Source organism: Ahaetulla prasina, chromosome 1 (genome assembly GCF_028640845.1).
Source record: "Ahaetulla prasina isolate Xishuangbanna chromosome 1, ASM2864084v1, whole genome shotgun sequence".
Taxonomy (NCBI): Eukaryota; Metazoa; Chordata; class Lepidosauria; order Squamata; family Colubridae; genus Ahaetulla; species Ahaetulla prasina.
Window position 1 is genome coordinate 196,944,519 of NC_080539.1, and position 14,305 is coordinate 196,958,823.

Below are 14,305 nucleotides of genomic sequence, written 5' to 3' on the forward strand. Positions count from 1 at the left end.
GAGAGTCTAGAGCCGAGGGAGACCACTGTACCTCAGATAGCCGGGTGTGAATCCTCTTGTGAGGTGGGGTCATAGATGTCAGATGGGCTTGCTGGTCGCACCTGGCTCCTTGCTGCGTGACAGCTGCCCTGCCCGAGCTCCTAGAGGTGCTTGCCGGGTGGCGGTGGAGACCCCAGACTTTTAGTCATGGGGGACTTTAACCTGCCATCTGCCGGCTCGTCATCGACGGTAGCTCGGGAGTTCTTGGCTTCCATGACGGCCTTGGACCTGACTCAAGTAGTGGATGGCCCCACTCACATCGGGGGTGGCACACTGGACCTGATTTTTGTCTCTGGTCAGTGGTTGGGAGGTCTGGACTTAAAGGAAATAGTCATTGAACCTTTGTCATGGTCAGATCACTCTCCTTCGCCTCGACTTTCTGCCCGCTACCCAACACCGCAGGGAGACGGAACCATTACGTTGGTACCGCCCCAGGCGCCTGATGGACCCAGAGAGGTTCCGGACGGAGCTTGGGCCATTTCCTGAGGGTCTGGCTCACGGCACGGCAGAGGAACTGGCTGCAGCCTGGGAACGGGCTGCGGCCGGGGCTTTAGACCGTGTCAGGCCTTTGCCTCTGACCCGCGCAGATCCCAACCGGCCCTTGGTTCTCCGAGGAGCTGAGGGGATGAAACGCCGGAGAAGACGCCTAGAGAGTTCCTGGAGGTCCAGCCGCTCAGAGGTTGATCGGACACTAGTTAGATCCTATACTAGACCTACCTAGTGGCACTGAGGGAAGCGAGGCGCTGCTACGCCTCCCTCATTGCGCCGGCAGATAACCGCCCAGCTGCCCTGTTTGGTGACCCGCTCCTCCTTCACCAGGGGAGCGGGATGACCCGCTGCAGGACGTGCTGAGGAGTTTAACGGTTATCTATACGATAAAATCGCTCAGCTGAAGGACGGTCTGGACCAAGATTGCAGCGATTCGGACGGGACGCCTGAGGCGGTCTTGGTGATGTTGTGTGGGATGAGTTTGACCCTGTGACTCCGAGGACATGGACAGGTTGCTGGGTAGATTGAATGCCACCACATGTTTATTGGACCTGCCCTCCTGGCTGGTGCTGGCCACTCAGGAGGTGACACGAGGCTGGCTCCAGGGATTACGAGTGCTTCTTTGTTGGAGGGAGTCTTCCGCCGCCTTGAAAGAGGCGGTGGTGAGGCCCTCCTCAAGAAGCCTTCCTGGACCCGCTGTTTTAGGTAATTATCGTCCAGTCTCCAACCCGCTCGCGCGAAGGTTGTAGAGAGTATGGTGGCATATCAGTTTCCCCTTCACCTGGAGGAAACTGTCTATCTGGACCTGCTCCAGTCCGGCTTCCGCCCGGTTACAGCACTGAGACGGCTTTGGTCGCGTTGGTGGATGATCTCTGGAGGCCAGGGATAGGGGTTATTCCTCTGCCCTGGTCCTATTAGACCTCTCAGCGGCTTTTGATACCATCGACCACGGTATCCTGCTGCGCGGTTGGGGGATTGGGAGTGGAGGCACCGTTTATCGGTGGTTCTCCTCCTATCTCTCCGACCGGTCGCAGACGGTGTTGACGGGGCAGAGGTCGACCCGCGGCGCCTCACTTGTGGGGTGCCGCAGGGCCGATTCTCTCGCCTTCTGTTCAACATCTATATGAAGCCGCTGGGTGAGATCATCAGTGGCTTCGTGTGAGGTACCAGCTGTACGCTGATGACACCCAGCTGTACTTTTCCACACCGGGCCACCCCAATGAAGCCATCAAGTGCTGTCCCGTGTCTGGAAGCCGACGGGTCTGGATGGGGAGGAACAGGCTCAAGCTCAATCCTCCAAGACGGAGTGGCTGTGGATGCCGGCATCCCGGTACAGTCAGCTGAGTCCGCGCTGACTGTCGGGAGCGAGTCATTGGCCCCGGCGGAGAGGGTGCGCAATTTGGGCGTTCTCCTGGATGAACGGCTGTCTTTTGAAGACCATTTGACGGCCGCTCCAGGAGAGCTTTCCACCAGGTCCGCCTGGTGCGCCAATTGCGCCTTTCTAGACCGGGATGCCTTGTGCACAGTCACTCACGCCCTTGTGACGCCTCGCCTGGACTACTGCAATGCTCTACATGGGGCTCCCTTGAGGGGCATCCGGAGGCTACAGTTAGTCCAGAATGCAGCTGCGCTGGTGATTGAGGGAGCCCTCGTGGCTCCCGAGTGACACCTATCCTGCGCCGGCTGCACTGGCTACCTGTGGCCTTCCGGTGCGCTTCAAGGTGTTGGTGAATGTCTTTAAAGCGCCCATGGCATAGGGCCGGATACTTACGGGACCGCCTGCTGCTACCGAATACCTCTCACCGACCCGTGCGCCTCACAGAGAGGGGCTCTCAGGGTGCCGTCGGCGCGACAGTGTCGCTGGCGACGCCCAGGAAGGGCCTTCTCTGTGGGGGCTCCCGCCCTCTGGAACGAACTCCCCCCAGGACTTCGTCAACTTCCGGACCTCCGAACCTTTCGCCGCGAGCTTAAAACCTACTTATTCATCTGCGCTGGACTGGGTTAGTGTTTTAATGGGTTTTAATGGGTTTTTAGCTCTAAATTTTAATCCTGGCCAATTTTAATAAGTTTTTTAATTGTATTTTAATTTGTATTTATTGTATTGTATTTTTACCTGGCTGTGAACCGCCCTGAGTCCTTCGGGAGAAGGGCGGTATACAAATTTAAATAATAAATAAATAAAAAATAAATAAATAATGTCACACAAAACTCCAAAAATGGGCTGGACAAAATTATTGGCACCCTTAACTTAATATTTGGTTGCACACCCTTTGGAAAAAAATAATTGAAATCAGTCGCTTCCTATAACCATCAATAAGCTTCTTACACCTCTCACCCAGAATTTTGGAACACTCTTCCTTTGCAAATTGCTCCAGGTCTCTCTTATTGGAAGGGTGCCTTTTCCCAACAGCAATTTTAAGATCTCTCCACAGGTCATTTCATTCATTCATTTATTTGATTTTTATACCGCCCTTCTCCCGAAGGACTCAGGGCGGTGTACAGGCAAATAAAAACAGACAAGACAGTATTATATAAAATGCAAGATTAAAAAACTTATTATAATTTGCCTAAAAATTTAAAAAATATAGAAACTAAAACCCCATTTAAAATTAATAATAAAAACTATAAAATCCATAAAATTTAAGCCAGCCCGCGCGAATAAAAAGGTGTGTCTTCAGTTCGCGGCAAAAGGTCCGAAGGTCAGGTATTTGGCGCAGACCCGGGGGAAGTTCGTTCCAGAGTGTGGGAGCCCCCACAGAGAAGGACCTTCCCCTGGGGGCCGCCAGCCGACACTGCTTGGCGGACGGCACTCTGAGAAGTCCCTCTCTGTGAGAGCGTACGGGTGTTCAATGGGATTCATTGCTGGCCACTTCAGAACTCTCTAGCGCTTTGTTGCCATCCATTTCTGGGTGCTTTTTGACATATGTTTGGGGTCATTGTGCTGCTGGAAGACCCAAGATCTCAGACGCAAACCCAGCTTTCTGACACTGGGCTCTACAATGTGACCCAAAATCTTTTAGTAATCCTCAGATTTCATGATGCCTTGCACACATTCAAGGCACCCAGTGCCAGAGGCAGCAAAACAACCCCAAAACATCATTGAACCTCCACCATATTTCACTCTAGGTATTGTGTTCTTTTCTTTGTAGACCTCATTCTGTTTTCAGTAAACAGTAGAATGATGTGCTTTACCAAAAAGCTCTATCTTGGTCTCATCTGTCCACAAGACGTTTTCCCAGAAGGATTTTGGCTTACTCAAGTATATTTTGGCAAACTGTAGTCTTGCTTTTTTATGTCTCTGTGTCAGCAGTGGGGTCCTCCTGGGTCTCCTGCCATAGCGTTTCATTTCATTTGAATGTCGACGGATAGTTCATGCTGACACTGATGCTCCCTGAGCCTGCAGGAAAGCTTGAATTTCTTTGGAACTTGTTTGGGGCTGCTTATCCACTGTTCTGTCTCCTTCCTCACTTCAGATCCACGAGCTGGCCTTCAGCCAATGGATTCACGGCTCTTATCAGTCCTGGCAGAGAAATCGCAGCTGCCTGCCAAAATTCAAACAAATGACTCACGTAGCAAGACTTTCAGCTCTTTTTGAAACGGTTCAGCTAAACTTTTGCTTCCCATGGAGTGAGAGCAGTCCCAAAGCTCCTTATATATCCTTCCTTTTGAAGCCCCACCCTTCCTTTTGATGACTCTAATCTTCTGAAGCGCCGGTCAATCCAAGCTTGATTATTATTATCAGCTGTGTCTGAAGGCGTAGCCTGGGGAAGGGAGGAATCAGGGGATGACGGCCGCATTACGTCCTCTGACTGGTCTGGTTCTGGCTCCTGGAGCCGAGCCAAAGGAATCGGTGCTCCCGAGGTAAGCCTTACCAGCCCTTCCCCCTCACTCTCAGAGTGACTGTCGGGCATGGGGCCAGGTTCGGGGGCTGGAGTCACAACATCCACCATCCGGACTATCCTGCGTTGCAACCTTTCATCAATTTTTCTCTTCTGTCCACGCCCAGGGAGATTAGCTACAGTGCCATGGGTTGCAAATTTCTTGATAATGTTGCGCACTGTGGACAAAGGCAAATCTAGATCTCTGGAGATGGAGATTGTAATCTTGAGATTGTTGATATTTTTCCACAATTTTGGTTCTCAAGTCCTCAGACAATTCTCTTCTCCTCTTTCTGTTGTCCATGCTTAGTGTGGCACACACAGACACACAATGCAAAGACTAAGTGAACTTTTCTCCTTTTTATCTGCTGTCAGGTGTGATTTTTATATTGCCCATACCTGTTACTTGCCCCAGGTGAGTTTAAAGGAGTATCACATGCTTGAAACAATTTTATTTATCCACAATTTTGAAAGGGTGCCAATAATTTTGTCCAGCCCATTTTTGGAGTTTTGTGTGACATTATGTTCGATTTGCTTTTTTTCCTCCCTTTTTTGTTTTGTTCCAATACACACAAAGGGAATAAACATGTGTATAGTAAAACATGTGTTACTGCAATACTTTTCTGTGAGAAATACTTGATTTTCTGGAAAAATTTTTGGGGTGCCAACAATTTCGGCCATGACTATAAGTATCATTGTTCATGAGACCTCCATCAGGAAAATATGGAAAAATGGTGTGCATAGCAGGGTTTTTTTTTGCATTTATATCCCGCCCTTCTCCGAAGACTCAGGGCGGCTTACACTATGTCAAGCAATAGTCTTCATCCATTTGTATATTATATACAAAGTCAACTTATTGTCCCCAACAATCTGGGTCCTCATTTTACCTACCTTATAAAGGATGGAAGGCTGAGTCAACCTTGGGCCTAGTGGGGCTTGAACCTGCAGTAACTGCAAGCAGCTGCTGTTAATAACAGACTGTCTTACCAGTCTGAGCCACAATTGCAAGGACAAAGTCAATACTTTCCAAAAAGATTATTGCTGCCCATCTACACTACCATCTACACTACCATCTACACTTTGCCAAAGACCATATGGATAAGCCAGAAAACAATTGGATGAATGTTCTGTGGATAGATGAGACCAAAACAGAACATTTTGGTTTGAATGAAAGGTATTGATTGGAAGGAAAACCCTGCCTTGTAGCATAAGTGCTTTATCCCATCTGTGAAACATAGTGTGGCAGGAACATGATTTGGGCCTGATTTGCTACCTCTGGAACAGTACGGGTTGCCTATGAATTCTGAACTGTCAGGCACCTAGACAACCACTTAAAACATTCAAAAAGTACCATCAAAGAATGCTTAAACCAAAGAAAGTTAATGTTGGAATGGAGAGGTGAACATTTAAGTAAGGCTATAATAAAATATTGCATCTGTTTCATTTTGCCAGGCCTAGCACAAAAATGAAACCCAATCCACCAAAGTTCAGTCCTCTATAGACAGATCTTGCCTAACTAAACCTATACTACACTCATTCCAATGGATATATCCTGGCGGTTTGGTCGGAGGCGAAGCAGATGGAGGCGAATCCGCCGGTGACTACATGGCCGCCCCTAAGCGTCCAAGGACTGCGGATACGAGACCTGGGCGAGGTGCTGCTCGAGCAACTCATCCGAGGTCAAGACATCCGTTTGCGGGCGGCTGCTGGCAAAAGCAACCTGCGCTGGCCGCGCTCTGGGCGAAGCCAGAGCACGATGATCACCCAAGCGGCGGAGACACTGCAAAAGCCTCTCCACAAAGGCGAGCACAAAGCCGGCTCCAGTGCACCAGGAGAGTTCAGACCGAATCCGGCGGTGAGGATGAGGAAGGGTCTGCGAACCGAAGCGCGACAAAGGGACCGGGCGAATCACGGGCTGCGGAGGTCAACACCAGCGCCAACGCTGCAAGTTTAAGGGCGCAACATGTCGGCGGTGTGGAAGAAAGGGCACCTAGCTCAAGTTTGTCGAGCGGCCCAACCTTCCGCGAAAATTCAAATCGGCCAATCAGGCGGATCGGCAAGGCGACCCGCGATTGGCTCAAACAAAAAGCGATTCAAACCAAGCGACTGTGGTCATAGGCGCGCCTCACCAGTGGAGAAGATCTTCACTAAACCAAAAATAGAGAAGTGGTGCCGGCTCAAGTAGACACGGATCAGCGATCACCATCATGTCCTGGGACACTTTGGCGAAGTCACTGCCGTCAGTCGCGGCGCCACCTGCAAACCCAGACTACGAGTCCACGACTACCAGGGAATCGCATCCCTGTTCGAGGACCACCTCCGTCCGAGTCACGGACCTCACAAGAAGACCCTGCCCATCACGATCGTCGAGGACTCTGCCCAGTCTGTTGGGACTAGACTGGTTTCGTGCCCTGGGCATGGGGTGACTGGCATCTACAGAAGTGACTGTAACCTGAAAGACATTCTCTTTGAGCGAGTTCGAAGATGTCTTCAAGGACTGCCTGGGCAAGTACAAGGGGACCCCTATTTCCTTCAACTTAGACCCCAGGTAGCTCCCATTAGGTTAAAGGCGAGGAGGTCCTTTGCCCTTAAACCTAAAATTGACAAGGAGCTAGATAAGCTCATAAATCAGGGATTTTGGTGCCAGTCGATCACGCAAAGTGGGAGGCATAATCGTCACCATAAAACCAGATGGGTCAATTAGAATTTGCGCTGACTACAAGGCGGCGCTAAACAAAGCCTTACAGAAAAGCGCTTACCGGTTCCGTGGTGCAACACTTGCTGCACTCTTTGGGGCAAGGGCAAGTCTTTGCAAAGTTAGACTTGGCTCAAGCCTACCAACAACTGCCCGTGAAGCGCACAGCGAAGCCCAAACGATTGTAACTCACAGGGTGCATTCAAGTGCACCCGATTACAATTTGGGGTGAGTGTGGCACCAGGGCTGTTCAAAACTTAATGGAGCGACTTCTGCAAGGGCTCCCAGGGTAGTTCCCTACTTGATGATGTCTGATATCAGCGGAAAATGTAGAGGAATTGGGGGCGTTGAGAAAGGTTCTGGGCATTTTCGGACAGCGGACTAAAGTAAAGTGAACAAATGCCAGATAGGGGTCGAATCCGTCGAATTCTTGGGCTACGAATAGACAAGAAAATTCACCCACTGAGAGCAAGTCAAGGCAATCAGAAAGGCTCCAGCGCCCAAAAACAAAGCAGAGCTACAGGCATTCCTGGGGCTAGTGAATTTTCGGTCTTTTAAAAACAAAGCGACCGTTGCTGAACCGCTGCATAAGCTTCTAGGAAAAATACTGTTTGGTCTTGGGGAAAGTCGGAATAGGGCTTTGAAGCAGTAAAAACCTGCTCTCAAGCGATAGCCTGCTCATCCAATATCATAACTCATTGCCCCTAGTGCTGGTTTGCGATGCCTCCCCTTACGGGTGGGGCTGTGCTCAGCCACAGACTTCAACGCACAGAAGCCCCTATAGCCTTCTACTCTAGAACGATGTCCTCCCAGAGAGGAACTATAGCCAGTTAGATAAAGCGCTAGCAATTGTGTCAGGGTGAAAAATTCACGAATATGTTTTGGGCGGATTTTGAAATTGTGACTGACCACAGACCGCTGTTAGGAATACTGGGCTGGCGGACCTAGCGCCTGTGGCACTTTCACGATTGACTCGATGGACTATTTTCTTAGCCGCTTATTCTACAAGCTGCAGCATCGACCAGGAAAAGAAGTGGGGCATGCGGACGCGTTAAGCAGATGCCCACTACCAGGCGATCGAAGACCCCACTCCGGGCGCCATCCTGCTATTGACTCTTTGGACTCTGGCCCAGTCACATCTAAGGAGTGGCTGGGCATCATAGGACATTATGTTAAGGACTGTACTCGGTTGGGTACAAAGAGGGTGGCCCGCTGCGCCGGCGAGCAGTTTAAAATTTGTAAAAAGCGTGATGAGCTCTCGGCTCAAGGGGTGCCTGTTATGGGGTGATCGTGGTAATCCCGGATAAATTAAGGGAAAGGTATTGGACCTCCTCCACGAGGTCACCCAGGGATCGTAAGGATGAAGGGCTAGCAAGAAGCTATGTGTGGTGGCCACTCATGGATTCAGAGATTGCTGAGAGGGTAGGGATGTGTTGTCTCTAATCTCACTTCCCTCCTTGGAATGTGCTCCCTCCTTCCTGAAACCTGCTGCATTACTGTAGTCCATCATATTAGCTCTCTCTTTTTAGACCCATTATATCCCATATTTTTTCTTACAATTTTCATTTTTTCCAAAAGGAGGAAAACATCCATTATTCCAAAATTATATCAAAAGTATAATAATTATATTATTTTATTTTTAATATAATAAATGAAAAATTAGAATAAAATCAGAATAAGAGATAAAATTCATCCTTACAATTTTGGGGCAAATAAAGTTATTTATCTCATTAAATATTTTTAGGATATTTGCTTTTAAGTCCAAGGAATTTATAGACTAGAAAATGATTTACTTATAGATAATTTCTCTATTAATTAACTGTATTGGTTTTGCTCCAGGGGAGGTAGCCAGTAGCTATTTATTTTTTCCTTCCAAATTCTTCCCATCTTTTTACTCATTTAACAATAGCATTGGCACTTAGAGTTATATATACCGCTTCATAGTGCTTTACAGTCGTCTCTAAGCGGTCATTTTACTGACTTCAGAAGGATGGAAGACTGAGTCAACCTTGAGCCAGTGAGAATCGAACTACTGAACTATTGGTAGCCAGCAGTCAGCAGAAATAGCCTCTAGGACTGCATTTTAACCACTGCGTCACTACATCTCTTGGCAAAGATGAGACAGATACTTTCATTGGACAAAAGGTATCCCAAATTTACTTCTCTTAGATTTTAAGTTTTATATACTAAGAAACAAAATATAATATGCTGAGGACGAATCCATGAAATTTCTATCCTTTTGTGTATTAAAGTGTAAATAGCTAGAAATATGGCATTTTAATCTGCAGGAGATTTACCACTGCAAAAACTTCCACCTCCAAATACTACAAGCTTTTTTCTCTGGCTCACCCTCTACACTGAATAACAGATGAAAGTTGACTTAATTTTCCCTTTGAAAAATTATTCTCTTTCACACATTTCAACCCAATTAGAGACAAGGCAGATTAGTGTGAAAAAAGCAGTTAATTTTAGAAAATGTATGCATAAAAATCAAATGTGTTTAATTATTTCAATATTTTTAGTATGTGACAGATTTATTTTAAATATGTAATGAAATCATTCTTTACAAAATGAAATGAGAACACCAGATTAAACTGTGTAGATCTCTCTATGTGGTTTTATTTGTATTTCCATTCAATATTATAGTTTGTTAATAAACAACCAAAACTGCTGATTCTGAACCATTCAGATTTTCCACAAGAGACAATGAATGTTCTACCATGTGTGTGATGTTAAATATCAAACTATGTTTTTCTATACTCAAACTTAATATTTATAATCCGTTATTAGAAAACTTTCTTAAATATTTAAATGCCTTGTTATGTTTTTAGTGCTTATCATTTGCCAGTATGTGTTCATGTCACCTAAGAAATAAAGCAAGACTTCCAGATACCTGAACAACAGTACCCAAAACCAAAAATAAAAAACAATGGTGTACAAACTTAGAAACAGAGAGTCAAAGTCAAAGTGAAAATAACCGTATTTTTGAAAACTTGTTTTTTTTTTACGTCGATCTGCCAAGTTCACCGCAGAAGCAAGATTTGATCCACAAATATTCTTATATACAAGATCAATTCAGAAGACCATGAATTTGTTACATTAAAAGTGCTATTTTGCATTTCCCAGCTATACCATAAAGAACAATATTGACAGTCCTCCATATTTGCTGCAAATGATATAAAGTCAGTTAGTATGTTCTAAGTACTTCCTTGCACTTTTTTAGAATTTCTACACAGCTTTTCTAAATTTTATTATGGATATAACCAAAGGATTATATGTGAGAGTAAAGTATTCACTGTCAAATGCTATAAGGCAGGTATGTCAAACTCAAGGCCCGTGGGGAGGATCCAACCCAGAGGGAGTTTAGATCTGGCCCGCAGGGCTGCCTTGGAAACTGTGAAGGACCAGCCCACAGTGCCTCTGCCAGCAAAAACGGAGCTTGGGAGGGCCACTCTGTTTTCACTGGCAGAACACTCGGGCCACCACAGGCATCCCTGAAATAAGTAACGTTGAGCTGGCCACGCCCACCTTCGCCATACCGACCTGCCCCCCCAAAGTCAAACACAACCCTGATGTGGCCCTCAATGAAATCAAGTTTGACAGCCTGCTATAAGAAAATGGCATATGCTATTTAGAAGGTGGAACAGAATGGAGACTGAATAAAAGGTTAAAAAAACAAAGCAATAAGGGTACAGAAAGAGGGAAAATAAATGCATGATAATCTATGGTAGATTTTGCCAATTAAATTGAAATAACCTCAAGACAATTGATGCATCAGAACAGGATGGACCAAAACTAGTGTAAAAGGGCTAAAGAGAAAGGAAATATGGATATATTTGGTTAGAGAAACAACTAAAAATACTTTGTAAAAGGTACAGTATATACGAAGCCAAAGATAAATGAAAACCAGAAGCTATAAAGATACTTGCCTAACCTTTTTTGATCATAGATGTTTCTTTTTCTTTCCTCAAAGAATAGGAAATGTAGGAGTTTATTATATTACTGGAATATTTTGTTGTTTTGCTCATCACCTCCAAAGCCCTCCCCATTCTTATTACTTCAAACAGCTGTTAGCCAGCTCTTCTCAAAAAATCCCAACAGTTAATTAGCAACAAGACACAGTAAACATGTACAGCATGCCACATTTAATTATACTGTAATTTTCTTAAGTTAGAAACTGCACACTATTCAAATTTGTGTCATTTTTTCCTTTCTTAGAAAAAGAAATTTTAGCCTTCCAGTTAAAATTGCTGTAAGTTTCCCTGACAACTCTAAGACTGTTGAATTGTTTGAATAACCCATTTCACCTTCACAGAATGCAAGTCATGTAAAAAGCTAATAGTTGTAATTTTTGAGGGGGAAAAAATAATCTACTTTATTTGGCAGTATGATAATTGGAAGCAGGTAATGCCTAAGATTGTTTTTACCTCATGCCTGCAATTTTCTATGGTAGAAAAGTATAGAAAGTATACACTAGTTTAAGATAATTTATTAAAATTCTGTTACCGAACATTCATATCAATTCATATTCATATTCATATTCAATCTCTTTCCACTTATGACTGTATGACTGTAACTTGTTGCTGGCAATGATTTATATTGATATACTGACCATCAATTGTGTTGTAAATGTTGTACCTTGATGAACGTATCTTTTCCTTTATGTACACTGAAAGCATATGCACCAAGACAAATTCCTTGTGTGTCCAATCACACTTGGCCAATAAAAAATTCTATTCTATTCTATTCTAATATATATGTTTCAGAATTCAATATATTTTGTGTCCTATAAAAATCACAAATGAACTACTAACCTGATTTATACCAGGGGTGAAATCTACTTATTTTCCTTACCGGTTCAGAAGTGCACATGCCGCGTGCACTCACTTTGCTCACGCGCATGCATCACAGGTGTGCGCAGACCTTCTGCACATGCGCAAAACCTGTGCATGCGTAGAAGGTAAAAAACACATTACTTCCTGGTTAAAACCAGAAAGTAATGACACCCGGGCGGGTGGGCGGAGCTTCCCTATGCCATTGCTACCAGATCGCCCAACTACTGGCCACAATCGCTGCTGGATCGCAAGATCCGGTCAGAACCAGGAGCATTTCACCCCTGATTCATACCCTTATATTCCTCAGGTACTTTCTAATTACTGACCAATCAAATTATTTTCCCAACTCCCAGATTTTCCTATGGCCATTGCTGAAATTTAAAGGAGTTGAAAGGTATAAAAATCTGATACAAAAGACCAATGCTACAGCATTGTCTTTACTTAGCATACAATACCATAAAACATTGTAAATAGGACCCAGAGCTCACTCTATTAAACTAAGTAAGTTCAAAACCAAGCCAAGCATTTCCTCAATCAAACCTGAACCTCACATTTCAGAGACAGATCGTTCAGGAGAATATGTTATATGGATATGTTTTCCTAAGCTGCTCCCTGGAAGAGAAGGAGCAAAAAAGCTGACTTTCTTCTATCATCTTTCCTGCTACTCAAATCCTATGAATCAGAAAGTCTGGGTTTTTGTTTTTTTACTTTGTGAAGGAGCAGGAAAAATCCTTTTGTACAAATAATTTTTCTAAACCCTGCTCAGCAGAAAAATTAAGAACTTAATTTTTAAAAGTAATGAATTCATTTAGAATGTGAATTATTTCAACTTTCATATTTTTTCATAAAGAAGATAATATATGGAACAGACACAAATGAAAGGCACAAATATATCTGCTATTATCAATCAATGTAGGGGCAATGGAATTTCTGTGAAAATACTGTCCTGTCAGAAGGATGCATGCATTGTCTCAAATTGTGGATTAATTAAACCTTTTATAAAATATTTAATAAAGAAATACGTGTATTTATGCAGGACAATGCCATTATCTTTGTGAAATCAAAGAATCAAATTTAGACATCTAAAATCAATGCTTAGTCCCATGAGCTTCTCAAATTTCAAAACCATAAGGGCACTCAAGACTTTTTTTCCCTATTGAATACTTAATATATGCTAACAATATAGATCAGGTATTTTTTCAAGAATTTTTGCTGAGTTCAACAAAAACAAAATGAGACTGCAATATAAACATTTAACACATTCAACCTGATATTAGTCATACAGGCAATCTGTTAAACATACGAATTTAGCATAAGATTATTCTATACAAATCATGTCTTAATTTAATCAAACACTTTCTCTTTAAAATAAAGAAATTATTCTCCATCAACCTTATCTTTGTCTTCCACAACATCTGCCAAGATATCATCTGGATCCAGGATCCCGCCATCTGTGTATTCCAGATGGTGAACATTCACCCAATGTGAAGGATTCTGCAAATGAAACATAAGTATGTTTTCTCATTAATCACTATTTGAGCACACTTCTGTCTATAATATAAAAGTTTTCATACTGTACACCATTATATTTAAGAATATCAAAATCTAAAAAATGTAATTGCTGAATACACACTGAAAAACAAAGTACAAGTGAAATGAAAATTTAGTATTAGATAAACAAATCCAAGCAATGTTATATCATTGCAGGATTTGTTGTGCAAGTGCCAGTAAAACAACAATGCAAGGCTTTAATTTAAAAAAACACAGGAAAAGCTCTGCGTAAAAACACCTTGCAAACTATGAATTTTTCTGTCTTATCCTAATTTAGAAGAGCATTAATGAACATAATCATTAATTTAAATATTATTTAAAGTGTCATTCTTTAACCATTTCTAATAAACCAGTCATAAGGTTCAGATACAACACTAAATCTATTCATATGGGCCCTCAGAAATCCTGCAATCTCATTTTGTTACTAAAACAGCCATTTGTTACCTAAAACATGCACTCCTTGGTAAAGCTCTGCAACAGGGCTCTTCTGAGGAAGCTACCTTTTATTTGATCTACTTGAATATACCTACTCCTATATCATGACACCGGGATAGATGTTAGAAGGTAAAACATTGCCATAAGTGTATACTACAAGCAAAGAAGAGCAACCAAGATGATTAGGGGACTGAAGGCTAAAACATACAATGAACAGTTGCAAGTACACAGCATGGCTAGTCTAGTGAAGTGAAGGACCAGGGGAGACATGATAGCAGTGTTCCAATACTTGAGGGGCTGCCACAGAGAGGAAGAGGTCAAGCTATTTTCCAAAGCACCCAAAGGCCAGACGAGAAATAATGGATGAAAACTGATCAAAGAGA

General features: G+C 43.8%; 1 protein-coding gene across 3 annotated transcripts in view; it reads right to left on the reverse strand.

Annotated features, from left to right (window-relative positions):
- PARD3B (par-3 family cell polarity regulator beta) overlaps positions 1-14,305 on the reverse strand; it is a 603,755-nt gene that overhangs the window by 537,636 nt on the left and 51,814 nt on the right. For all 3 annotated transcript variants that reach the window (XM_058186680.1, XM_058186671.1, XM_058186683.1), the window contains exon 2: positions 13,329-13,430. In XM_058186680.1, the coding sequence (XP_058042663.1) occupies positions 13,329-13,430 (102 nt within the window). The remainder of the gene's footprint in view (positions 1-13,328; positions 13,431-14,305) is intronic.